The 27138-nt window shown below is 41.5% G+C and overlaps 1 protein-coding gene across 1 annotated transcript in view; it reads left to right on the top strand.

Annotated features, from left to right (window-relative positions):
- Positions 1 to 2850: 2850 nt before the first annotated feature.
- ZNF704 (zinc finger protein 704) overlaps positions 2851 to 27138 on the top strand; it is a 273034-nt gene continuing 248746 nt past the window's right edge. The window contains exon 1 of the mRNA XM_053558995.1: positions 2851 to 3472. Within this exon, the coding sequence (XP_053414970.1) occupies positions 2981 to 3472 (492 nt within the window). The 5' untranslated portion in view covers positions 2851 to 2980. The remainder of the gene's footprint in view (positions 3473 to 27138) is intronic.

Below are 27138 nucleotides of genomic sequence, written 5' to 3'. Positions count from 1 at the left end.
AGATATTTTCAGGATTCCTGATGAATTAAGCCCTTTGATTTTATTTCCACCAAATTTCCTCTGATTGCACGATGATGGTCTTCAGTGGCCTGCTCTTCCTTGGATAATGCTGCTCTCCCTGACCATCCAGATCCCTCTCATCCCTCAAAGCCCAGCTTAGGCTAAACCTTTTTTGTGTGTGTGAAATTAGCTTTCATTTAATAATTTGAATACCAGGGACTTCCCCCCACCCCATACCAGGGGCAGCCTCTCCAGCTTTGTGGGGCCAGGTAATGGATATATATGAGATGAAGTGACCTGAGAGAAAGAACAAGCTGATTTCAAAGTGTATAGCAATTTTGAAAGAAAGAACAATAGTGAATCATCTTTCACTAAGCCAAAAATACAAGTTACCAGTTCATTTAACTCTCCCTTTACTTGCAGTTCTCAGGAAAACATTTACTTTCTTTTACATATAGCAATTTCAAACACAAAAAGCATTATCTTTAACCTGACCATGGGCCCTTGACAAGATGCAGTTGGGCTTTAAGACATTTCTGAGCTTACTTAAAAGAGAGCTACCTTGCTTGTACAACACCCACCAACATGTTTAGTGTAACAAGCTCTGATACAGACCTTATCTTGCACTGGGAATTCTTCTAAGCCAATTATATTTGTAAACTCATCCTGCAAAGCAACTTCACAGTTAGATAGATACTACTATGATTTCCATTTTACAGATGAATAAACTGAGGCACAAAGAGAGATTGAGTAAAGGAACGCAGTCAGAAAGCTGCAGTGCTGGGATTTGGCCCAGGTGCTCTAGCTCCTGAGACCACGTGCCTCACTATTCTCCTACTTGCTTTACACGTCTGTCCTCCACCTCCTTCCCTCAATCTCTCTGCCCACCTGTTTCCCCTGATCTTGACTCTTCCTGGTTAGAGGGAGACCCCGCTGCCTCTCTAAAATCACCTCCCAAACCAACCAAGCTAAGTTTCTTCCTTAAGGTGAAATCACCCCTAAGGACTCTTCCCCATTCTTTCCAAACATCCACTGACACTGATTCATTCACTTCTTGGTGGCCCCAGGTATTCCATACTTTGATCAGACACACCCATCTCTGAAAATGCACAAACCATTTTTCACTCTCTCAATTCCTGAGTGGAATATTTACAGATAAAAATTCCAACCAGAAAAATGCCATGATATAAATACGTTTGGGGAATATAAATCTGGTGGTAGTGTCTGAAGGAGGGTGGGGTGTATGGGTGAGAAACTGGGTGTTTGGAACTCTTGTAAGAACTTTCACCTTTGAAGTCATGTAATGCAGTAAGAGCTTTGGGAATGGAAAGGAAGGTGTGGATTCAAAAGGCATTCAAAAAGAACAATGGGTTGGACTTGTGGGCAACTGCCTCTGGGGATAAATAAGGTAGAGAAGGGAGTTAAAATGATGCTGCTGTTTGGGGCTTGAATGATTATTATAATAGTGTCATTACCTGAACTAGGTACATGAGGAAGATAATCTGATTCAGGGAGAACAAAAAGTTGATGTTAGAATCTTTGTCATCATCCTGTTCAACAGTTGGAAGACACCATAAGTGAGCACATAATGAGTCCCTTTCAAGTGTCTAACACAGCACATGATGTTAAATCTCCAACATTAACCAGCTGAGGGTTAGGACACATTTTACACTGTCCTCATGGAGGTGACTACCAGAGTATTTAATGAATAAGATCCTCCTCAGCCCTCCCCTGCAGGGGTGGAATTTGGGGTATGATTTGAAGGTCAAAAGCATGGCTTACTGCACAGCCTAACCCCAAACGATAGAGCAAACAGCTTTGCTCCATCACAACTAAAAATCCTCAGAAAGTGGCAAAGTCATCAGTTGTACGATGAACTCGTTATGCGCTTGATTTCCAGTCTTGGTCTTAACTTTGTATTAATTTTTTAGATAACAATCTCAGTCTTGAACCTCCACCCCTGTTTGTTTCTTCAAAGGCCTGGACAATGACAGTAAGCCTACAGATTGAGGGGTGAGAGCAGAAAGCCTCTTGGAGTTTAGCCATTATAACCTGGCACTCCAGGTAGCAATGTAGAGGCACACGCTGAGACTTTACAGACTTAGCACAGTGCCAAGGCGGCTCAGAAGGCACTGGGAGGGCCTAGGCCGGTGTGTGCAGAGACTGGTCGACAACGACATGAAAGTATTTTTAAAATCCATATGACTGATGATTCATATTAGGAATTGATCCCAAACCTCCGATAGGTTCACCTTCCCCCACTTCACATAAGCTCAAGAGTAGTGGCCAGGCACTTGTAGCTAATCTCTGTGTTCAAAGTCTAACTTTGACCGACAACCTTACTTTCCGCAAAGTCTACTCTCTCCCCTCCAGGGGAATAAACCGCGACGGGTGAAGCGTTTGTCCAGGCGCCAGGGCCAGCTGTTCTGAAGGGCAGGATTTTCGGAGACCTGTGGGTAGGGGAAATGAATCCAGTCCGGGTTTTGTCTGAACTGGGGGACTGGAGGAATGGCTCGCGAGGAGGGGGGCGGTGGTGGAAAATACACAACACAAACAGCTCGCGCCGAGGACTGCGGCGCTAGGCCCGGAGCGCGCGGGCACAGCCGGCCGGGAGAGGCGCGCGCGGGCCCGGCCGCCGGCCGCATGGAGCGCAGCGCGGCTCACGGCTCCCGGGCGGCGGCGGCGGCGGCGGCGGCGGAGGCGGCAGCGCGCCGCTCGCTCACACCCACCCCCGCCCGCGGCCGCCGCGCCGCCCCGCCGTAGCCGCCGGCCGCCGGCGTCCCCGCGGGCCGGTCCAGCGAAGGCGGCGCCCGCGCCTCAGCAGCCGCTGGCAGCTGCGAGTCCGAGCGGGCGGCTCCCGCAGCCCCTGGCAGCCCCGAGCCCCGGGCTCCCGCGACCACAGCGGCCGCCAGTGGAGGAAGAGGGGGAAGAGGAGGTGACAAACTCTCCGGCTCCGCGGCCCGCGGCCCCGCGCCCAGGCATGCAGGCGCGGCGTCTAGCCAAGCGCTCCAGCCTGGGCAGCCGCCGTGGGGGCACCGCGCCCGCCAACGAAGCCTCCCTGCCCGGGCTCCCGCCCCCTGTCCCGGGCCCGGCTTCGGCTCCCGCCCCCGCCTCCGCCTCAGCCCGGGAGAGCTGGAGGCCGCCGCTGCCGCCGCCGCGCGGAGCCGGGACCGGCCCCGCTAGGGCCGCCGGGGCCGCCGCCGCCGCCGCCTCGTCGCCTGTGTTGCTGCTTCTGGGGGAGGAAGACGAGGACGAGGAGGGCGGGAGCAGGCGGCGAAGGGGGCTCGGGCGGGTGGAGGAGAAGCCCCGAGGGGGCGCGGAGGAGGAGGATGACGACGAGGAAGACGAGGACGAGGAGGTGGTCGTCGAGGTGGTGGACGGCGACGACGACGAGGAGGATGGCGAGGAGCGTTTCGTCCCCCTCGGACCCGGCCGCGCAGTCCCCAAGGCACCGACCCGGGGCGCGTTGAAGGTGCGTGCTGGGCTCGGTGGCGCGCGTGGGACCCGCCGGCCCGGGGAGGAGGACTGGCCAGCCACGGCCCCGGGGCGAGGCGCCCGGCTGAGGCCGGGGCAGGCGACCCAGAGGGACCCGGCCAGGAGGGGTGTGTCCAGGCGGCCCAGCGGCAGCGCGGGGCAGGGCGAGGAAACTGTTGATTTGCTTCAGCCTCGGGTCCCTTGCACCTCTCCGCGGCGGCCGCTCCCCCTTTCCTCTAGGCCGGGTCAGGCTTGATGGCCGGCGTGGGTGCGGGAAAAGGACTGCTCTCTCCGGTGTGGTGGGGGAACTTGGAGATGGGACGAGGTAGGCGCCGGAGGTAGGGGAGAGTGAGATTTTACTCTTCCTCAAGGAAGCATTCCCCTTCTCTTTATTTCGAGGTCGAGTCTAGCTTACTGAAACTAACAAGCAGCTTTTCTTGTCACTATCTCAGCCCCTTCCTCCACCCAGCAACAATTGTTGATGAGTTTCCATCACCGGCGGCGCTTGTGAGAGAACCGGTAAACCCAGTACAGCAAAAGCCCAGCCCTTGCTTTCTACAGGGATTTTGCTAGCAGTTTTTTGCATTGCCCCTCGCCCTCCGGCGTTTAAATTAGACCTCGTTTAGCAGGTTTTTCCTTCCCTGAAATCGGAAAAAAGGGAAGGGGAAATTTGTCATTTAAAATGGATGTGAGTTTCTGCTGAGAATTCTAGTTTAGTCTCTCTGTGCACTGAAGCACAGAGAGATCTGTCCGTTTGTGTATCTTCAGGAGATAAGGGGTTTATTATTACACAACTGACTGGTTGGGCTTTCAGGCATGTGATTGGACAAAGCAAACCACGTTGAGGTTCAGGCACCATGTATGTTGCTAAGAAGTTTTGAGGGCAGCAAGAGGTAAGCAATGGAGTGAGTGATTTTTTTCCAGTGGTTCCTATAATCAACCAAAACTATTTACAAGAGTTTTCAGAAGGCATTAGTATTTCAGAAAGAAAAAATACATATACTAACAGTTTAGTAGAGACAAATCTTTTGAAGCTCACACGTTAAAAAGGTAGCTCCTCAAAACTTGAAATTGCATTTCCAAAGAAGTGTTAAAACATCAGCAATTAGAATAGCCCTAGGGTAGATGTGAGTACAAATTTCTTTCCTATACCTTGGAAGTACCAGGTCAGGGAGTGAGAAATTTTCTGCAAATAGTCATTTGGGGTGATAGGTTTTGACAGTTGCTTGTTGAAATCCAAACCGCAGGGTTTGAAATTAAGTCACATGGTGTCAGTGACATTGAATAACAAAAGTAGTGACTTCTTGACATTTTTGTCCAGAAATGCCGAAAATGTGTCTTGTGCTTTGAATAGTGGGTTTTGCACAAAATGTGTTAGAAACATTAATAAACAACCTATGCTCTGTGATCAAAGCAAATTCACTGTAGAAAAAAAATCAAATCAATAAAAACAGAATAACTGGAATATAATAATTTACATTATCAAAAAAAATTTTTCACATCTCCAAATTCCTTTTAAATTCTTTCCAAATGAGCTGCTTTTTATAACATTTTGGTTTGCCCATAACTTATATAGTATATTGCATAGTTTGAGCTATAATTTTATTTTATTTTATGTTTTAATGCTTTAAAGACACTGCATCTGAAGAGATTTTTCTAACTGAATAAAAAAGAATAATTTTATTACAATGCATGTAAGAATGTTAATATCTTATGTCTACTCATGAATTTATTCAGTAAGTATTTTTCTTGAGCACCTGTTATGTGCCAGGTGCTCATGGAGAACACAACAGTGGACATACCTTCCTATGCTCAAATTAGTGAGAGGTGTCAGAGCAACATCAAGCAAAACATGCATGACACTGCAGGTTGTGATGTATCCTAGGAAGGGAACAATGGAAAAGGAAAAAGAGAAAGCTACTATGGGGGAAGACCTCTCTGACAGGGAACAATTTTATCTGAGATCTGAGACATTTAGCTTTAGAAGAGGATCTTCCCAGGCAGAGGAAGTAGCAATTGCAAGTCTTGAGGTGGGAAGGAGAAAAAGGTGTGACTGGAAGTTAGTAGGTACGAGACATGTCAAAAAGGCAGATAGGCACTAGCAACAGAGAGCCTGGTGGGCCTTTTAAGACTATATTACAGTATAGCGTCAAGTCTTTGGAAGTGCCTTTGGTAGCAAAGGCATATGTTGTTGTATTTTTCAAACAATTGAGCTGTGTGTAGCCCAGAGGACAGCAGGGCAAGCAGGAAGACCAGCTAGATGACTTCTGCTGCTGTAATCTCCAAGGGAGGGAGGGAGGACGGCTTGGACTTAAGAGTTTGGCAGGAGTGGAGGTAGGCATGGGAAATTTCAGGGCCTACTGTGAGGATCCACACGCAAGAACCAGTTGATGGATTGGGTAATAGGGGGTGAAAGAAAGGGAAGAACCCAGGATGAGGCCGTATGCACAGGTTGGTTAGATGCACCATTTGGTGAAAGCAAAAATCAAAGGCTCTGTTTTGTATGTGGAAAGTCTGAGAGGGCAACCAGACATCCAGGTGGAGGCTGCAGTTAGTCAGATGGCTGTGGGCCAGAGCAAAGGGGAGAGGTCAAGCCTGAAGACAGGGACTTTGGAATCGTCAGCATGTTGGGGTTATGCGAAGCTCAAAGACAGTACCCTGGGCCAATAGAGGAGGCTCTTGGGCCAGACTCTGGGGCCCAGCACCTTTTAAGTTTGGGTGTAGGAGGAGAAGCCAACAAAGGTGGTTGGCCAGTAGCAGCTGTGTGAGTAGAAGGAAAACTAAAAAAGGTAAAGTTTAGGAAGCTAAGAGAAGAAATAGTTCTGAAAGTGAGGAGGAATGAACTGTGTTGAAAGCTGCTAGAATATTAAACAAGGAAAGGAGAGAGACTGGTTCATTTGTGTTAGGTAAGATGGAATTTACTAGTATCATTGACACAAGAATTTTGAATGGTACACCCAGAGAGGGCTAAGCAGCCAGTGGGAGGTGAGGACTTAAGGACACGTATGAAAAACTCTTTTTGACAAGTTTTGTTGAAAAAGAGAATAGAGGGGAGGGGAAGTGGCTGGAAGGTATATGGTCCAGGTTTTTTTTTTTAAAGATGGGATGCATTGGACTAGTGTAGTGACTAGGGCATTACAGGGATTCTCTGGAAGAGGGAAAGTGTATTAGTTTTCTATTGATGTATAACAAATTACGCAAATTTTTTGCCTTCTAACTGTGCTCACAGGTTCCATGAGTTAGGAGTCTGGAGTCACCTTAACTAGGTCTGCTGCTAAGAGTCTCACAGGTAGCATTCAAGGTGTTAGGTGAATTGAGTTCTCATTCACCAGCTTAACCATGGAAGAATTTGCTTCCAAGGTTACTCAGGTGTTGGCAGAATTCATTCCTTGTATCTGCAGGACTGAGAGTCCCAGCTTCTCGCTGGCTCTTGTCTGGAGGCTGCCCTTAGCTCGTAGAGCCCCTTGCCCCCCACCTCCACTTCCCCCAGTTCTTTGTCACCTGGGCTCCCTCAACATGGCTTCGTACTTCATCAAGCCAGCAAGGAGACTCTCCAGGCCTGCCTGACAGGGTGGAGTCTTGCATAATGCAGTAATCACAGAGGACTTCTCCAGCATCTTTACCATATTCTGTTGATTAGAGGTGAGTCACAGGTTCCATCCACACTTAAGGGGAGGGAATTATACCAGGGCATGAATACCAGAAGGTGAGGATCTTTGGGGGTCATATAGGGAGGAAATAGATGCAGAGAGAAGAGGGAAACTCAAGAGGAAAGTGTTGGAAGCTAAATGGAGGGGACCTGGCACCCAAGTAAAGGGTTGGCGTTTTGGACATTGCTTCCATTGAATTAGAGAGAAGGTGGAGAAAATGAGGCCATATGTGGGTTTGGCATGTTTTCTATATTAGATGATGGTCAGCTGATAATACTTGTCTGATGGCAGCAGAAGGGAAGGTCATCAGCTGAGAGTGAGGGAGATTTGAAGTGAGAACTTCAGGCATGAAATAGTGTTGTGCGAGAGTGGAAGAGCGCAGGTACCAGGAGATGACAGAGTCGCCAGCAGTATCAAGTACCTATCTGAGATTTTGTGGTTTCACATTTACAGTGCAAGTAGTGTGTGTGTGTATGTGTGAGAGCGATTTTCCCAACTTTATTCCATTGACTCATGCATAGAATGATAAGAAAAACAATCCTGGCTAAATTTGAGTATCTACCATGGCCAGTACAAGATGAAGTGTACATTCTCATTTAAACTTCATTATATATCTGCGAGTCAGGCATTTTTTGTTATCAGCCTTATTTTTCAGAAGAGATAAGCAACTTACTTAAAGACATGCAGGCATTCGATGGCAGAGCAGAGGTTTGAACACTGGCAGTCTTAACTGCACAGCTGTCAGCTTTATGCATTATACTGCGATGCCTTTTGTAGAGAGCAGTGGTTCTCAACTTGTGGGTCGCAACCCACAAGAACTGTATTAAAGGGTCGTGGCATTAGGAAGGTTGAGAACCACTGGTATAGAGAAAAAGTAGAGCTGGGAATTGGCAGCGGTGGGGTTTAACCAGGTGGGTGAACAATGGAAAGGGTGGGGGGCTTATTCTTGAGGGAATTGGCAAGGCTGCGACTATGATGATAGATTGTGGGATGTAAGAAAATTAAAGACAGGAAGGTAGTAAGAAATGGTGAAAAAGTCATAGGTCGGTGGGCTGGAGAAAGCAAAAAGTTAAATAATAAAACTGATGAAAGAATGGGAATGAAATCCATGACAATTTAGGCTCCAAAATAATATTAATACAAATGAATATTTGTTGAATACTTATGATATATGGGAAAAGGATCTTTTTGAGAATTTATGACTTGGGAATCAATATGGCTCCCATTCTCTGAGTGAGGATACTGACTTAGAGGTAAAATAATCTTATTTTAGGATAGAGAGCCACAAGTGGGGAGCCTGGGTTCACATCCATAGCCTGTGCTTTAATCACTGACCTGAAATCTCTCATATTTATCTGGAATTTATATGTCCATTTATACGGCAAGACTTGGGATGGCTGAGGAAATAGAGGAATGGAAGCTACTAAATACATGAGATGTATTGTTTGCTTACTATAGTGAAAACTAATTTAGAGTTTAAGGGGGACAAGAGTTTGTGTTACATAGTTTTTAATTTCTGATGAAAGGAAACTTACACATTTCTCTGCAGTGATAAGATCCCTGCACACATACACACACACACACACATACAAATACACACTGTCCCCCAACTAACTTCCTGGACCCTTGTATAAGGTACAGTAAACAGTATCTTCAACTACAATTTAATTAAAAAAAAAAAATAACAAGAGCACTGTTGAACAGAAGGGTTCAGTAATGAGTTGTAACTCAGTAAAGGGAAAACTGTTGTGGGTTGAGATAACAGGGTCCAGACTGTGCTCTGCAGTCCCAGTATTTTAGGGATGTGGACACAAGAACCCAGAGGGATTGGTAATGTGGTGGTATGATAAATTCAGGAGAAACCTGCACACAAAGACTGATAGGAGTTAGACCAAGATTCCATATGTTGAAAAACTTGGGAAGAAAGGCTTTTAAATGAGATGATATATTTCAAAGTTCCCACTTGCAGTGCTCGATAAATATTAATTGAATAGAATCTGCTTCCTATGTGCCAGCTCCTCAGGGATGATTAACGCCTCTGTTAAACTATCTTTTGAATATCAGATGACTTTAAGAAGCCTTTGGCAGGGACTGTGCAGCAAACACTGAATTCCAATTTACTAACAAGTATGTGTCTTGCAAATGGTCTGTGTTGGCTCTAGCAAAAGGCATATGCTTAAGATACCAGACAAAGTTGTCATTCATTGAATCGTACACTGCCAGAGTTGGAAGAGAAACAGAGATTATCTAGTAATCTGATACCCTCTCATTTGACCACAAGAGCACTGACACTATGCTAGGTGGAATGCCTTGTCCAGCCGCGCTGCTAGCAAGTTAGGCAGGGCCAGGATCATTGCCCTGGTCTGCCAACTGTTGGCCTCCCTTCTGGGTTAGTTTCTTGTGCTCAGGAATGATCTACAGCTAGCTCACTCTGTCAGAGTTGTGGACAGAAAAATCACAATTTTCTGAAGTGATCTACCACTTACTGCTTATTAACTTCTATTTTTGGAATGCTTGTCCCTTGTAAAATAATACCTCAGGTAGAGGTGGCCTTCCATGTGGCTGTGGTGTGATGGGTGGGATCCTCTGCGAACACCGCTTGGGCCAGTCCTTCTCCCTGTGGGGTTTCCAGGGACAGGTATTCCCAGAGGATGATAACAGATGGGAAAGGAGCTCTGTTTCATCATGAAATAAGTGCCCATAACCCCTGATGTGGTGTGCAGAGTAAACTTGCCTAGGAGATGTAATTAAAACCCAGCCCTCACCTCTGGCCTCTTTTTCTTCACCAAAATTTTACTACTTGTTGACCATGGGGTTCCCCATAACACAAGCATTAGAGAATAGACGAGAAAGGGTGAGAAGTTAAGCCCTCGCCTAAACCTGCCTATCTCCTGCCTCTTGGTAAGAAAGAGCTTGAGTGAGCCACAGCCTTGGTGTATTTGAGCTTTCAAAATTCTGGGGCCCTAGTCATTAGTAAATTTGTCCCATTCATAATGATGTGTCCTCCCACATCAAGAGGGGCTTGGAGGGGAAAGGAATGGGTGCTTTTCCCTCCTCACTTCTGTGTGTGACATCAGAACTTCTGATATGCATGAAGCAACCAGTCTTGTCACACTGACTTGACATGTTTGCTGAAGTCAAGCAAACCTGACCTTTTAGTTACCCTGTGCAGTCTCATGTTAAGACAAATGCATGATTTCCATCAGGCTTTCTGAAATATTTGAGAATGAATATTAATTGGAGACCCTTATAACCAACCTTCTGGTCTAGCCAAATCTGTGTTATTGAAATAAGGATGATTTTCTTTATGTTTGTTGTCTTCTACTCTACTCATTCCCTCAGTTTGGAGATGTTTACTAAGGGCCACTGTTTTCCAAGTTGCTGATACACCTGTGGGAAACCACAGTAACTAGGACTGTTCCACTTCCAAGGAGCCCACAGACTAACACTTTTCTGCCAAGTTGTCTATAAAGAGGTGTGAAGCCTCTTTTCCCCCTTATACTTCAAAAACATGAAGATACATCTGCCCAGTGACCTTACTTGTTTGCCACAGTTTGGGATGTAATTTTGAAATATTCTTTAAAACAGTTGTAACCAAACAACTGATATGAAGATGTTTCCATGGTTTGGCCAGTAGGTAATTCTTGAATAGTTAAATGTTCAGAAGATGAGTTTAGAGCACTGAAATTGGCAAATAACCCCAGTTGCGGTCATTTACTAGATGACATGGGATAGAATATAACCCTGAAATATGTGTTAGTGCAATTAAAGTCTTTAAAGTCTTATACTTCCTTGCAGACACTGTTTTGGAAAATTCAGTGTTAATGGTTTATAGGTAGGAAATAAGCTTGACTCTAGAGTTTTAAAGGAGATGCTGTAATTTTTGGGTTACAACTTTGTAACCCAAAACACACAAGAGGGATGTGTTTGCTTATGTTGCAGAAGATCATGTAGCCTTGTGGAGGACAGAGGAGCAGGGTGCAGCCTGGGCCTTGCTCCAGAAGGGCTGGCTTGGAGGGCCTTGTCTCTGTGCTACACCCAGTGGTTACCAGTGACAGGCTTGCTTTCTTTGTGTTCTTGTCATGATGGAAGGTTAAATGAAAGTCAGATCTCCCTGATTTACACTAATTGGAGATGGATAGTTGAAATAAGTGAATGTCAAAAATGTTTCCACATTTTAAATTAAATCCAGTTTTTAAATAATACTGTGTTCCCTGGAAAAACCTGATAAAACCTGCAGAAAGGATGGTTTTAGGTCATTGATACTAGATATAACCTCTATCGTGGGCATGTTAGTAAGATGGGAAAGAACAGGCTTGGGTCAAAGTAGATGGTCCTTCCTGCCACCCCTGGCAGTTTATTTTCTTTTTGGTTTCAGAAAGGAATCATTTGTAAACTATTATGCAAGGCCCCCAAATCTGGTAGAGCCTCCTCCTAGTTCATGCTATAAAGGTAGTTCAGAGAGCTGCTTCCTGAAATGACTTCATTCATCTGAACTCTGTGGTGTTCCTTCATAATATGTGGTGAGCTTTAATCTTCCCTTTCTGCTCAGGAAGCTGTGAGTCATTTATCTACCTGTGCAAAAAAGGACAGAGACATTTTATCTCTTACGTTCATCAGTCTGTTCAGATCTCTAGCTCTTCTGTTGGAAAAAACCTGGCTATTGTCCAGAAGGGTAGGTAGGAAAAGACTCACGACATACATTGAATCTTTTTCTGTAAGCTGGGTGAAAATACAGTGATGTCACCTCCTACTTCTATGTGGCTGAACCTCCGAGGTGGGGGTTTGCCCATCCCACTGTCCTGTGTATTGGTGTCTTGGACTTGTGCTATTGTTTGGTGAAGGAGTCATTCTTTGTTCTTTGGGTAGTTGGGAATGGGTAGCCCAAAGTGTATCTCCAAACTCATACATCTACTTGCTTCTACTGTCCACAGCAGGGGAAGAGGACTCAGTGGCTAATCAGCTTTGAGAAATTCCACTTAAAAGTAGAGATACAGTTTTGGGTTTTTTTTTTTTTTTGGTTATAGAATATTTCAAACATACAGATATTTTTAAACATAGAAATTGGAAGAGTTATATAGCACTTACATACCTATAAAGAAGTTACTGACTATATATGCCAAGGGCCATCCTGAGTTTCTAAGAGGGTGAAAATAGAATGTGGCATTTACACATTTATTGGACTATAGAGGCTTTTTTTTCCTAGAGTATCTTTGCTTTAAAATACCTTTTGGGAAATACAAAGGTTTGTAATTTCTTTTCTCACTGAGAAAGCCATGGATAAGTGTCTTTTAGCTAAAGGTAAATAATTAAAACAGCATTATTAAAGAAATAAATTGTCAAGCACATTTCATGAGCACACAGAAGGGTTAAAGTGTTGTCTGTGAACAGGCAATAGACTTTCATAAGCTGTGAAACATTCTTCCTTATAGAGTCGATTAACGTTGTCAGTACTGAGTTTCTAAAAAAAAAGGAGTACTTCATGTGGCAAATTTTCACTTGTACAGGTGTGAATACCATTTTCATTTGTGAGGTCTAGAAATTGATAGAGAGCACTACCGTTCTTGATAAATCAGTACCCAAGAGCACTGGGGAAGGTAGAAGGGTGGGGAAGGTAGAAGGGTGTGAGAACATAACAGAATTAAAAACTGCCAAGAGAGCAGAAAATCACAAGGTGTTTATACCCCCAGAAAATGTATTTAATGTTTTCCATATTCTAAAGAAAGGATTGAACACATCAGGAAAAGCTAAATGAAAAGAACATAGGAATTTACCAGGATACTAGGACTGACACACTTTCTTTCAACACCACTATCATTATTCCAAGCAAAAAAAAAGGTTAGGCACTTGTGGACCCTAAATACCTGGTATAAGGATGCTTAATTGGGCAGTCAGCATTTATTTCCATGTTCCCACCATATAATCCATTATAATTTAGAGAGATCCCTCAGAGCTAGCCTCATTCGACACTCTTGATAACTTCAGGTGGATGTTTTTGTCCCCATTTTATAGATACAGAAGATAAATCTCAGACAACAGGACAGTTTCTGTTGGAAAAAAAACACGAGTAATTTTATACTAAATGACATAGATATTTGTCAAACATTTCAGAAAACAGTTGGGACCAACAGATTTTTAAAATAATTGGAATTGGTACCTAAGCAACAATGGAAATTTAAGGAGAAAGGGGACTTTATTTTGGAGTAAATTATAAATTAAAACAATGTAAAATACAATTTTTGTAGTTGTCATAAACACTTTCATTTAGCTTGTACTGCTTTGCAATTCAACCGCAGGCACTTACTGAAATCTGAACTTTAATAATTTCTATTAATTTGGGTTAGGATCCAAAGATTGATTTAAAAACAAATTTGCAATTCTCATGCTCATATACTTCCTTACTCAAAACAAGTCTAACAAAGTATTAGAAAAATAGTTGAAACTTTAGGAAAAGGATCTTAGAATTTACAAAAATGAATATGTGACGAGTGTATTTATTTGAAAGAAAAGGAGTCTTGTTTCGGGTATTAGTTGCAGTAAACATTCTTGGAAGGTGGGGATATACTGCCGAGCACATTTAACCACTGAATACTCTGGCATCATAGGATGGGAGACGGGTGTGGACAGTAGGGGAGGAGACACTCAAGGGTTTGAAATGACCTGGGGTAGGGTTTATAGAGAGAGAGCATGACTCCTGTTTGGATTTCTTTCTTTCTTTTTCTTTGCAGTTTCTGGCCAGGGCTGGGTTCGAACCCACCATCTCTGGCATATGGGGCCGGTGCCCGACCCCTTTGAGCCACAGGCGCAGCCCCTGGATTTCTTATTACATGAGTGTTTGGTAGGTGTTTGAGGGGTTCTGAAAATGCTCTCTTAGTCATCTGTTGGCTGACAGCAATTATTTCATTGGTAGTTCTTTCTTCTTATTCTAAAAGAGATCTCTATTACATAGGTCTTTCTCTCAGTTCCCTATATTGATTTTGTTACTTAAATTTTTCTTGCCATCAGGCACAGAGGTTATTTAGGAAAATTATTTTTACTTGAAAAATTATAATAGAAATGATACAGTTGCCTCGGCTCTCATAGCACAGTGGTTATGGCACCAGACACGTACACCAAGGGTGGCAGGTTCAAACCTGGCCAGGGCCAGCTGCAACAAAAAATAGCTGGGTGTTGTGGCAGGCGCCTGTAGTCCCAGCTACTTGGGAGGCTGAGACAAGAGAATCATTTAAGCCCAAGAGTTTGAGGTTGCTGTGAGCTCTGACGTCACAGCACTCTACCAAGGGTGACATTGTGAGACTCTGTCTCAAAAAAAAAAGAAAGAAAGAAAGAAATAATACAGTTGTGATTGTAAACTATGCCTGTCTTTATATGTTAAAATTGAGATCCCTTAAAGATCTTGGTTAAATTCATTTACAAGTTGATGGTTTGACTGTTAAAAAAAACTTTTTCTTTTTTGGCTATTTTATTCAATCCCATGAATTGAATGGTTTTATTTGACTTTAATAAACTTTGTGGATGGTGGTGTTTTACTGAGATGGGAATGTTTAGAGGAAGAAAAGATTCATCTTGCAAACAGGACTCAAGAGTTCTGTCTTAGCTGTGTTAAGTTGGAGATGCTGGTTAGACCTCCATATAAAGATCTTGAGTAGGCTGGAGCTCAGTGGGGAAGATGGAGCTGGAGATAGAAATTCAGAAGTCTCAGGCTTATAAATGATAGCTAAAAAGTGGGATTGAGGGAGAATACCTAGGGAGTTAGCAAGCAGAGAAGAGAAAGTGACCAGGACTGAGCTCTGGGACATTTCAAATGTAATGTTCCATCCTGTCTGTCTGACTGTCTTTCTCTCAACAGCTTTACTATGTTTAATTCACATACCATATAACTGTCCTTCAAAAAAAATACTAGCTGGGTATTGTGGCAGGTGCCTGCCCATAATCGCAGCTATTCAGGAGGCTGAGATGAAGCTTGCTTGAGTCCAGAAGTTTGAGGTTGCTGTGAGCTGTGATGTAACAGCACTTGACCCAGGGTCAATGAGTGAGATTCTGTCTCAAAAAAATAAATAAATAAATAAAATAAAAAAAATTACAATTCAGTGTTATTTAATGTATTCACAGAGTTGTGCAGCCATCACCACAACCCAATTTTGAAACATCATCTCTGAAAGAAACACTCTACCCATAATACTCCCTTATGTGCAGCTGTACTAGTTTATTACTTTTCCAGAATAAAGTGAGACTTTATTCATTAATTGTATTTATTCAGGAAAAAAAAGAAGGTAGGAGAGAATTAACATGTGTTAGAAACATTAGGGGTGTTAGAAAAAAAAATCTAGTGTGGCAAAATCAACCATCTAATAAATATACTCCAAGGAAGAGGTCACCAGAGCCCATGGGGGTTCAGTCTTGTGGAATCCAGGAATGTAGGGAAGAAATCAGAGAAAAAGACATGAACATTTCCCTTCCTAATCTTCCTTCTTGTAAATTCAAGATAAAGCTTTGATTTCTAGCAGTAAACATAGACTTGAATTACATCCAGTCCACAACCTGCTAGATAATGTCATGGCCACTTTGACTTTGGTTTCTTGTATCAGCAGGAGAGTTCCTGAGTGTAATGTATAGATACTGTCCTTTCCTTTCTCAGTCTCCCACCTACCTAACCAGACTTAGTCCATCCAAATCTAGCAGTATAAATGTTTAACATGAACACAATAAAGAAGAGACTTCAACCAGATGGGAATGGTTTGCAAATGAGGGCTACAGAGTTCCTAATTTACTTAGATTTTTAGACAACTCCTTATGAATTTACAGTAACCCCAAGAATTCAGTATTATGAGTGTCTTGTTGTTTTGGCTAAGGGTAGGACGGGAGTTAAGCTTTCAGGACAGAAGATCTCATTTAAAGTAGGAGATAAGGAAAGGGACATAATGAGAGAATGGGTCGAGGCCCTTAATTTGCAAACCTGTGGTTCTAAATCCTTAATTGGGAACTTCTTTCATTGAATCCAAATTTTACAGAACAAATCCTTTTAGTAAAAGGGGGTACAACAGAGAAAGATAAAACTTTCTTCTTGTCTTCTTTGGTGCTTAAGAAGAACAATCTTGAAATCAGAAGGCTGCAAGTTCCTCAGTCTTGCAAGACTGACACATTTATACAAACTAGACCCCATAGAAGTCACCAAACCAGCAACTTGTGAAGTTCTGCAAAGCTCAGACAGATCTAAAATAAGAGGGGCCTTGATTTTGGGAAGGCTAAAACTGTGGTTGGACACACATCACCCATTATGTTCTATCATATTTGCCCTGTTTCACCACAGACAGTGGTCAGTGAGATAGATTTGCTCCTATGTCACACATTGCCCCTAAAATCCTCCTTTCTCTGTTAGTTACCCTGACACTGTTATCTAGACTCTTGTCAAGAGTTTCATCTGAAAGCCACATGGAAGTATAGAGTTTGGAAAGGTTAAGGATTATAGTTTTTGCTTCAAAACTCATTTCTAGCAATGTGGGATGAGTTCAGAGGTTTCATTCTTAAAATTGTGCTTGCCCGGTACTGTCTTGAGATCATTACACAAACAAGTGTGTGCACGTGCAATGTAGTAGACTTATCCTGGTCCGGTGAAGAATGGATGGCTATTGTGTGAAAAGTGAGCCAGTGTCCTGGGTAGTTTAAAGGTTTGGATCAGGAATTCTAATTTTATACATATGTAAAGCCTGGCCTCTCCTTTTACTCTGATCCTTTCACCAACTCTGATGTCTTTTAACCTCTCTGTGTCACTTTTCTTATTCAGGCTCATTTCTGATCATCCAGTAGAAAGCAGTAAAATCCAAGTTATCCTGTGGGGCTGGGTGCATTGGCTCAGACCTGTAATCCTAGCACAATGGGAGGCCCAGGCAGGCAGATTACTTGAGCTCAGGAGTTGGAGACCAGCCTGAGCAAGAGTGAAACCCCATCTCTACTAAAAATCTAAAGGCAAGAGGATCACTTGAGCCCAGGAGTTTGAGGTTGCTGTGAGCTATGATGCCATAGCACTCTACCAAGGGCACATTAAAAAAAAAAAAAAAATTATCCTATGGGGTAAAAGTATTCCTGGTGTGCAGACCTGAATTTGATTTATCCCTGAAACTGTTTATATGTCTGAGTCCATACTGTGGGATTTAGGGCTTCTCAGATTTGTGTATTGAAAACACAAGAGCAAAATATTCATGCATGGGAAAAATAAGGAAAAAATGTAAAGTGCACAGCAAACATTCATGTATGCACTGCTGGCATCCTGGAGGAAAACATCATTAGAGTTATCAGAAAGAGCAAATAAAATCATAATGGGTTAGAATGGTGTGGAAGTGGACTCTAAGGGTAGCAGGCCTGCAGCTATTATTCCAACACCCCCTTTTCTACTATCAAAACCCATTGCTTAGGGTAGACCCTGTACTAATCCTGTACTAATAATGGGTCAGAGTAGAGACATGATGGGGAAAAACCCTATGCTACTTCTGTTAGATATCCTTCTACACAAACAGTGACTTTTTGAGTTTACCAATCTGGTCTTACATTTTATCTTTTTACTTTAGCATAGGAAACGTATCCCTTTTCAAAAGGAAAATGGTTTCCCTTTCCAGGCTACTTTCTTGTCCTGGAACCTAAAGGCTGTGCTCAGAGATAAAGAGGAGTGTCTCACAGTGTTAATAGAGTCAGTTTATCAAGAAGACATAAAAATCCTGCACCTAATAATAGAGCTTCAAAATAGATGAAATAAAAAGCTCACAGAACCAAGAAAAATAGACAAAGCCACAATTATAGTTTGATATTTTTTTTTTCTGAGACAGAGTCTCACTATGTTGCCCTTGGTAGAGTGGCATGGCGTCACAGCTCACAGCAACCTTGAACTCTTGGGCTAAGCAATTCTCTTGCCTCAGCCTCCCAAGTAGCTGGGACTACAGGCACCTGCCACAATGCCTGGCTATTTTTTGTTGCAGTTGTCGTTGTTGTTTAGCCTAGGCTGGGTTCGAACCCCGTCACCCTCAGTGTATGTGGCTGGCACTGTAAACACGGTGCTGCGGGTGCTGAGCCATATAGTTGAATATCTTAATTATTCTCTCTAGCTTTAAAGGAATTGATAACATAAAAAAAGTAAGATTACAGAATATTTGAATAACACCAACAAATTTAATCTAACATTTATTGAACAATTTCAAAATCAGCATTCTTTAATTGTAAAATGAATATTTAGTATGTGCTGTAATTTACCAAGTCTTAGTGCATTTCAAAGGATTTGAATGATATGGAGCACATCACTTGACCATGCAATGGAATTAAATTACAAATCAGTAACGAAAGTTTTAATTGGAAAATCCCCAAATATTTGATAATCAATTGATATTCTTCTAAATAATACATTGGATAAAACAGAAATCATAAGGGTAATTAGAAAATAGCTTTAACAGATTAAAAATGAAAATGAATGATATCAAAGTTCGTGAAAGTTAAATCAGCCCTTAGAAATGTATAGCTTTAAATTAGTGATCTAATATTACATCCAAAGAAGCTAGACAATCAAGAGAAAGGAAATAAAGAAGATTCTACAGGAAATCAGTGACATAAAAAGCAAATAATATAGAAAGTCTCTTTTTAGAAGATTGACAAAATTCATAAACTCCATAGCTATACTAATTTTAAAGAGAGAGAAAGAGAGAAAGAAAGGACATTGCCAGTAGCAGGAATGAAAGAAAGGTCATCACTACAGATTCAGCATTCTTTAAAAGGATACTTAGGACATATTATTTCATGTTAGGATGTAATGTTAAGGGCAGCGCCTGTGGCTCAAGGAATAGGGCGCCAGTCCCATATGCCAGAGGTGGCAGGTTCAAACCTAGCCCTGGCCCCCCCCCAAAAAATAAATAAAATAAATAAATAAATAAATAAAAAATAAAGATGTAATGTTAACTTAAAAACATTAAGTTAACATAACTGACCACAGAAAGTAAGAGGATACCTGGAGACCTCCATAAGAACTGCGCTGAACCGCGATCGGCACCCGCCTGAACCTTGGTAAGAGCTGCGCCGTGACCTGCGACTGGTGCCCGCTGGGCCTCCGCATGCCCTGACCAGGAACTGCAGGAGCCGCGCAACCCCATGTCCTCCCTCCAGTACCCTTCGTGCCTCCACACCAGCCCGCTCATCTGGACAGGGACTCTGGTAGCCACGTGACTTCCACACCCCTCCCTGCCTCTGCGCGGAGCCCTTCTCCTGACCAGAGACTGCTGCAGCCTTGGGCTCTCTGTGCCAATGCCATTGGTCACCAGGCACTCCCAGAACCGTGTGCACCACCCCCCACCCTCCTGCTGGATCCAGATGTGTCACACTCCAGAGCTGCTTCCACAACCAGAACTCCCTGGCTGGGTGGGCCCAGAGGAACTACACAGGATCACTCCCTACAAAGATCCAGCAACAATAGAGTGATTCCGCTGGGATCTAACCTTGGAGAGACACCTCCCCAACTCTGAGGATGGTCAGAGGCAATGGTGAAAAACAATCATGAGGCAAAATCAACAGAAAAACTCTGGCAATATGAATAATTAGAGTAGATCAACTCCCCCAAGGATCAATGGGGCAGACACAGCACAAGATCCCATGCACAAACAAATAGCTGAGATGTCAGAAATCGAATTCAGAATCTGGATAGCAAATAAGATCGAATTAGAATTCCAAGCAGTAACCCAAAAGATATCTCAAGAATTCAACAAATTCAAAGACCAAATGACCAAAGATTTTGACACATTGAGACAAGAAGTTGCATCCCTCAAAGATCTGAAAAACAGAGTAGAATCCCTCATTAACAGAATGGAGCAAGCAGAAGAAAGGATTTCTGACATTGAAGACAAAGCTTTCAAACCTCCCAAACTCTCAGAGAGGAAGAGAAATGGAGGGCAAAAACAGATCACTCTTCTCAGAGAGCTCTAGGATAACTTGAAGAAAACCAATATTCGCCTTATACGGATCCCTGAAAGTGACGAAGTGGCTTCACAAGGCACAGAGTCTCTTCTCCATGAGATTATGAAGGAGAACTTTCCAGACATGCCAAGAGATTCTGAAATTCAGATAGCAGACAGAACTCCAGCACAACTTAACCCAAATAAACATCCCCCAGACACATCATAATCAATTTCACTAAAGTTAATATGAAGGAGAAAATTCTGAAAGCAGCCAGACGAAAGAAAACCATCACCTAAAAGGGGAAGAATATTAGAATAACTGCAGATCTCTCTGCTGAAACCTTTCAAGCTAGAAGAGGATGGTCATCGACTTTTAATCTCCTAAAAAAAAATAACTTTCAACCCAGGATCCTGTACCCAGTTAAACTGAGTTTCACTTATGACGGAGAAATTAAATACTTTAATGACATTCACATGCTGAAGAAATTTGCCATAACTAAAATAGCTCTCCAGGATATTCTCAGACCTATCCTTCACAAAGACCAGTGTAACCCTCCACCACAAAAGTAAACTCACCCAGACAATTTTGATCAAATTCCAACTTCTACAATCGCAAAAGGATTAAAAATGTCCACCAGACTCTCAAAAGGCTTATCAATATTCTCAATTAATGTGAATGGTTTAAATTGTCCTCTAAAGAGGCACAGGTTGGCTGACTGGATACAAAAACTCAAGCCAGATATCTGCTGCATACAAGAATCTCACCTTACATTAAAAGACAAATATAGACTCAAGGTGAAGGGATCGTCATGTATACGCCAGGCAAATGGGAAGCAGAAAAAATCAGGCATTGCAATCCTATTCACAGACGCAATAGGCTTTAAACCAACTGAAATAAGGAAGGATAAGGATGGACACTTCATATTTGTTAAAGGTAATACTCAATACAATGAGATTTCAATTATTAATATTTATGCACCCAAGCACAATGCACCTACATTTATAAGAGAAACTCTAACAGGCATGAGCAACTTGATTTCCTCCAGTTCCATAATAGTTGGTGATTTAAACACCCCTTTAGCAGTGCTGGATAGATCCTCCAAAAAGAAGCTACCCTGTTTACCTGAAAATAAGACATCCTTCAAAAATAAGACCTACTTACAGGAAAGATAAGACATCCCCTGAAAATAAGACCTAGCGCATCTTTGGGAGCACACCTTAAAATAAGACACTGTCTTATTTTTGGGGACACAGGGTAAGCAAAGAAATTTTAGATTTAAACTTAACCATTCAACATCAGGACGTAACAGACATCTACAGAACATTTCATCCCAACAAAACTGAAGACACATTCTTCTCATCAGCCCATGGAACATACTCCAACATCAACCATATCCTAGGCCACAAATATAAACTTAGCAAATTAAAAAAAATAGAAATTATTCCTTGCATCTTCTCAGACCATCATGCAATAAAAGTTGAACTCAATGACAACCGGAATCTGCATACCCATACAAAAACATGGAAGCTAAACAGCCTTATGCTGAAGGATAAATGGGTTATAGACGAGATTAAGAAGAAAATCACCAAATTTTTGGAACAAAACAACAATCAAGACACGAATTACCAGAACCTCTGGGATACTGCAAAGGCAGTACTAAGAGGGAAATTTATAGCACTGCAAGCCTCCTCAAGAAAACGGAAAGAGAGGAAGTTAATAACGTAACAAGACATCTCAAGCAACTGGAAAGGAAGAACATTCCAACTCCAAACCCAGCAGAAGAAAAGAAATAACCAAAATCAGAGCAGAATTAAATGAAATTGAAAACAAAAGAATTATACAACAGATCAATAAGTCCAAAAGTTGGTTTTTTGAAAAGATGAATAAAATAGATAAACCTGTGGCTAACGTAACCAGGAAAAAAAAGAGTAAAATCCCTAATTTCATCAATCAGAAATGGTAACGATGAAATAACTACTGACCCCTCAGAAACTCAAAAAATCCTTAACGAATACTACAATTAACTCTACTCTCAGAAATATGAAAATCTGAACAAAATACGCCACCTACCAAGACCTAGCCAGAATGAAGTGGAAATATTGAACCGGCCTATAACAAGTTCTGAGATAGCATCAACTATAAAAAATCTCCCTAAAAAGAAAAGCCCAGGACAAGATGACTTTATGTCAGAATTCTACCAAACCTTTAAAGAAGAACTAGTACCTATATTACTAAACCTGTTTCAAAATATAGAAAAAGAAGGAATATTACCCAACACATTCAACGAAGCAAACATCACCTTGATCCCCAAACCAGGGAAAGACCCAACAAGAAAAGAAAATTATAGACCAATATCACTAATGAATATTGATGCTAAAATACTCAATAAGATCCTAACAAACATAATCCAACAACACATCCAAAAAATTATACACCATGACCAAGTGGGATTTATCCCAGGTTCAATATACATAAATCTATAAATCTAATTCAGCACATAAACAAACTAAAAAATAAAGACCCAGGTCTCAGCTCAGTCCCTTTGTCTGTCCTCCCCGCCTTCTTGAATAAAATAATTTAAAGAGAAAAAAAAATAAAGACCATATGATTCTCTCAATTGATGCAGAAAACGCTTTTGATAATATTAGCATACCTTCATGATCAGAACACTTAAAAAATTTGGTATAGAAGGGACGTTTCTTAAACTAATAGAGGCCATCTACAACAAACCCACAGCCAATATTGTACTGAATTAAATTGAAACCATTTCCACTTAGATCAGGAACCGTGCAATTGCCCATTGTCTCCATTGCTCTTTAACATTGTAATGGGATTGCAAGAGAGACTTTACCTAACAATTGCAATCAGTGTAACTGGCTTATTGTACCCTCAATGAATCCCCAACAATAAAAAAAAAAAAACATTGTAATGGAAGTTTTAGCCATTGCAATTAGGGAAGAAATGGCGATCAAGGGTATCCACATAGGGTCAGAAGAGATCAAACTTTCACTCTTTGCAGATGATATGATCTTGTATATGGAAAACACTAGGGATTCTACTACAAAACTTTTAGAAGTGATCAAGGAATACAACAATGTCTCAGGCTACAAAATCAACACCCATAAATCTATAACCTTTATATATTCCAACAATAGCCAAGCCGAAAAAACAAGTCAAGGACTCTATTCCTTTCACAGTAGTGCCAAAGAAGATGAAATATTTGGGAGTATACCTAACAAAGGATGTGAAAGATCTCTACAAAGAGAACTATGAAACTTTAAGAAAAGAAATAGCTGAAAATGTTAACAAATGGAAAAACATACCATGCTCATGGCTGGGAAGAATCAACATTGTTAAAATGTCTATACTACCCAAAGCAATATATAATTTTAATGCAATTCCTATTAAAGCTCCATTGTCATATTTTAAAGATCTTGAAAAAATAATGCTTCATTTTATATGGAATCAGAAAAAACCTCGAATATCCAAAACATTACTCAGCAATAAAAAGACAGCAGGAGGAATCACGCTACCAGACCTGAGACTGTACTATAAATCAATGGTGATCAAAACAGCATGGTACTGGCACAAAAACAGAGAAATAAATGTCTGGAACAGAGTAGAGAACCAAGAGATGAATCCACTACTTACCATTATTTGATCTTTGACAAGCCAATTAAAAACATTCAGTGGGGAAAAGATTCCCTATTTAACAAATGGTGCTGGGTGAACTGGTGGCGATCTGTGGAAGACTGAAACTGGAGCCACACCTTTCACCATTAAGTAAGATAGACTCTCACTGGATAAAAGATTTAAACTTAAGACATGAAACCATAAAATTATTTGAAGAAAGTGCAGGGAAAACTCTTGAAGGAATTGGCCTGGGTGAATATTTTATGAGGAGGACTCCCCAGGCAATTGAAGCAGTATCGAAAATACATTACTGGGACCCGATCAAACTAAAAAGCTTCTACACAGCCAGGAAGATAGTAAGTAAAGCAAGTCTCAAGTCGACAGCCCTCAGAATGGGAGAAAATATTTGCAGGTTATACCTCCGATAAAGGTCTAATAACCAGAGTTCACAGAGAACTCAAACATATTAGCAAGAAGAGAACAAGTGATCCCATCTCAAGGTAGGCAAGGGACTTGAAGAGAAACTTCTCTAAAGAAGACAGACGCATGATCTACAAACGCATGAAAAAAAGCTCATCATCCTTAATCATCAGAGAAATGCAAATCAAAACTACTTTGAGATATCACCTAACCCCAGTAAGAGTAGCCCACATAACAAAATCCCCAAACCAGAGTTGTTGGTGGGGATGTGGAGGAAAGGGCACACTTCTACACTGCTGGTGAGAATGCACACTAATACGTTCCTTCTGGAAGGATGTTTGGATAATACTTAGAGACCTAAAAATAGACCTGCCATTCGATCCTATAATTCCTTTACTTGGTTTATACTCAGAAGACCAAAAATCACAACATAACAAAGACATCTGTACCAGAATGTTTATTGCAGCCCAATTCATAATTGCTAAGTCATGGAAGAAGCCCAAGTGCCCATCAACCCACGAATGGACTAGCAAATTGTGGTACATGTATACCATGGAATATTATGCATCTTTAAAGAAAGATGGAGACTTTACCTCTTTTATGTTTACATTTATGGAGCTAGAACATATTCTTCTTAGCAAAATATCTTAGGAATGGAAGAAAAAGTATCCAATGTACTCAGCCCTACTAGGAAGCTAATTTATATCTTTCACATGAAGGCTATAACGCAACTGTAGCAGAAGAATATGGGGAAAGGGCCATGGAAGGGGAAGGAAGGGGGGAAGTTAGGGTGGAGAGAGGGTAGTGGGTGGGGCCACACCTGCGGTGCATCTTACAATGGGTACAGGCGAAACTTACTAAATGCAGAATACAAATGTCTACATATAATAACTAGGAAAATGCCATGAAGGCTACGTTGAACAGTTTGATGAGAATATTTCAGATTGTATATGAAACCAGCACATTGTACCCTTTGATTGCACTAATGTACACAGCTATGATTTAACAATAAAAAAAAAATGGAAAAAAAAAAGAAAACAAATACTTATCACTTATTGGCTATTTAATATGAGACAGTGCCTCCGATAAGTGCTTATGAACACCCATTAATGACAATCCTAGGAAGCAGCCATTCGTGTTCCCACTTTACTGATTAGGAAACTCGGTCTCAGAAAGGTTAAGCAACTTGTCCAGGATCACACAGCTAGTATGACAGAGTTGGTATTCACAGAACCACAGAGACGTGAGAGAACTTGGAAGTCATCTGACAAGTGACAAAACCAGTGAGGTTGAGCAATCTGTCTAAAGACATACAGGTAATGGCAGGCAGACTCAAGACAGAATTCAGGTTTTCAACTTTCAACCCAATCTCTTTCCTCTGATTTTCTCTCCTTTAAGCTATTATTTCTTGGATGATTTCTTTAGCTCCTGCCAAAGCTTCTTTTTTCTCCTCATTCACATATCACTCCTTCCTGGGTCCTTCAGCCCCTCAGCATGTTCACGCTAAAGGAAGGCTGTGGAGGTATCTAATATGAGTTCTACAATGACCCTTCTTGTCTGTCCCTCAGAACCACGAAAAAAACATGGAATGCACTGGAAAATCTCCATAGTTTCATATTCATTAATTTGGAAAGAGTAATCATTTAACCTGAAAAGAATTAAAGTTTACCTTTGCCCTTACCCCCCAAAAAGAGATTGCTAAGCAGAGACACAGTGAAAACTAGATTAGATGGAGTCATGATCAAAAGAGGAAACTGTTCCACACCTTCTTTGCATGTTACAAGGGTACATGTGAAACTTAGTAAATGTAGAATATAAATGTCTTAACACAATAACTAAGAAAATGCCATGAAGGCTCTGTTAACCAGTGTGATGAAAATATTTCAAATTGTATATAAAACCAACACATTGTACCCCATGACTGTATTAATGTATACAGCTATGATTTAATAAAAAAAAAAAAAGTAACAGGATATCTGGGTAACCCACTATCTGTTTTAAAAAATGTAACTTACAATTAAAGGATCTTTGCACATAGAAAACTCTAAGTCCAGGCGGCGCCTGTGGCTCAGTCGGTAAGGCGCTGGCCCCATATACCAAGGGTGGCGGGTCAAACCCGGCCCCGGCTGAACTGCAACCAAAAAGTAGCTGGGCGTTGTGGCGGGCACCTGTAGTCCCAGCTACTCGGGAGGCAGAAGCAAGAGAATCGCTTAAGCCCAGGAGTTGGAGGTTGCTGTGAGCTGTGTGATGCCACAGCACTCTACCGAGGGCCATAAAGTGAGACTCTGTCTCTACAAAAAAAAAAAAAAAAGAAAACTCTAAGTCTAGATGGCTTCCCTGTTGAAACCTATCAAATACTTACCAAAAATGAGTAAGATGATATCCTGCCAATAACTTTTAAGAGGTCAACATAGCCTTGACACCAAAACCACACCATGACATTACAAATAAAGAACATTGCAGAATTTCATGCCTGTAGACAAAAAAATACTTAACAAAATAATAGCAGATCAAATTTAGCTAAAAAAAAAAGTTAATGCATTATGACCAAAGTTTGTTTTTCTTCTTCTAGAACCGTAAGATTTGTTAAATTACTTAAAAATCAACTCGTATAATTCATTGTCATTAGATTGAAAAATAAAAGCCATATGATTATATTAATAGATACACATGAAAGTATTTGACAAAATTCAGTCATTTACAATTAAAAAAAACTCTCAACAAATTATAAATAGGATGAAAATTCCTCAGGCCAATAAAGCATACATAAGAATTTATGCCCAATGTTAGTCTAATATACTTAATAGCAAAAGATTATTTACACCAAAATACATGTATTGGAACAAGGCAAGGATGTCTGCTCTAATGCTCTATTTAGTATAATCCAAACAGTTTTAGCCAATGTGATAAGACAAGAAAAATAAACAAAAAGCATAAAGATTAGGAGAAAAGAAAACTGTTGTTTGTAGATGGCCTGATCATATACAGAGAAAATCCTAAGGAATCAACAAAACTACTAAAACAAATTTACAAT

The sequence above is a fragment of the Nycticebus coucang genome, chromosome 13 (assembly GCF_027406575.1).
Source record: "Nycticebus coucang isolate mNycCou1 chromosome 13, mNycCou1.pri, whole genome shotgun sequence".
Classification (NCBI taxonomy): Eukaryota; Metazoa; Chordata; class Mammalia; order Primates; family Lorisidae; genus Nycticebus; species Nycticebus coucang.
This window is presented reverse-complemented; position numbering and strand designations above follow the sequence as displayed.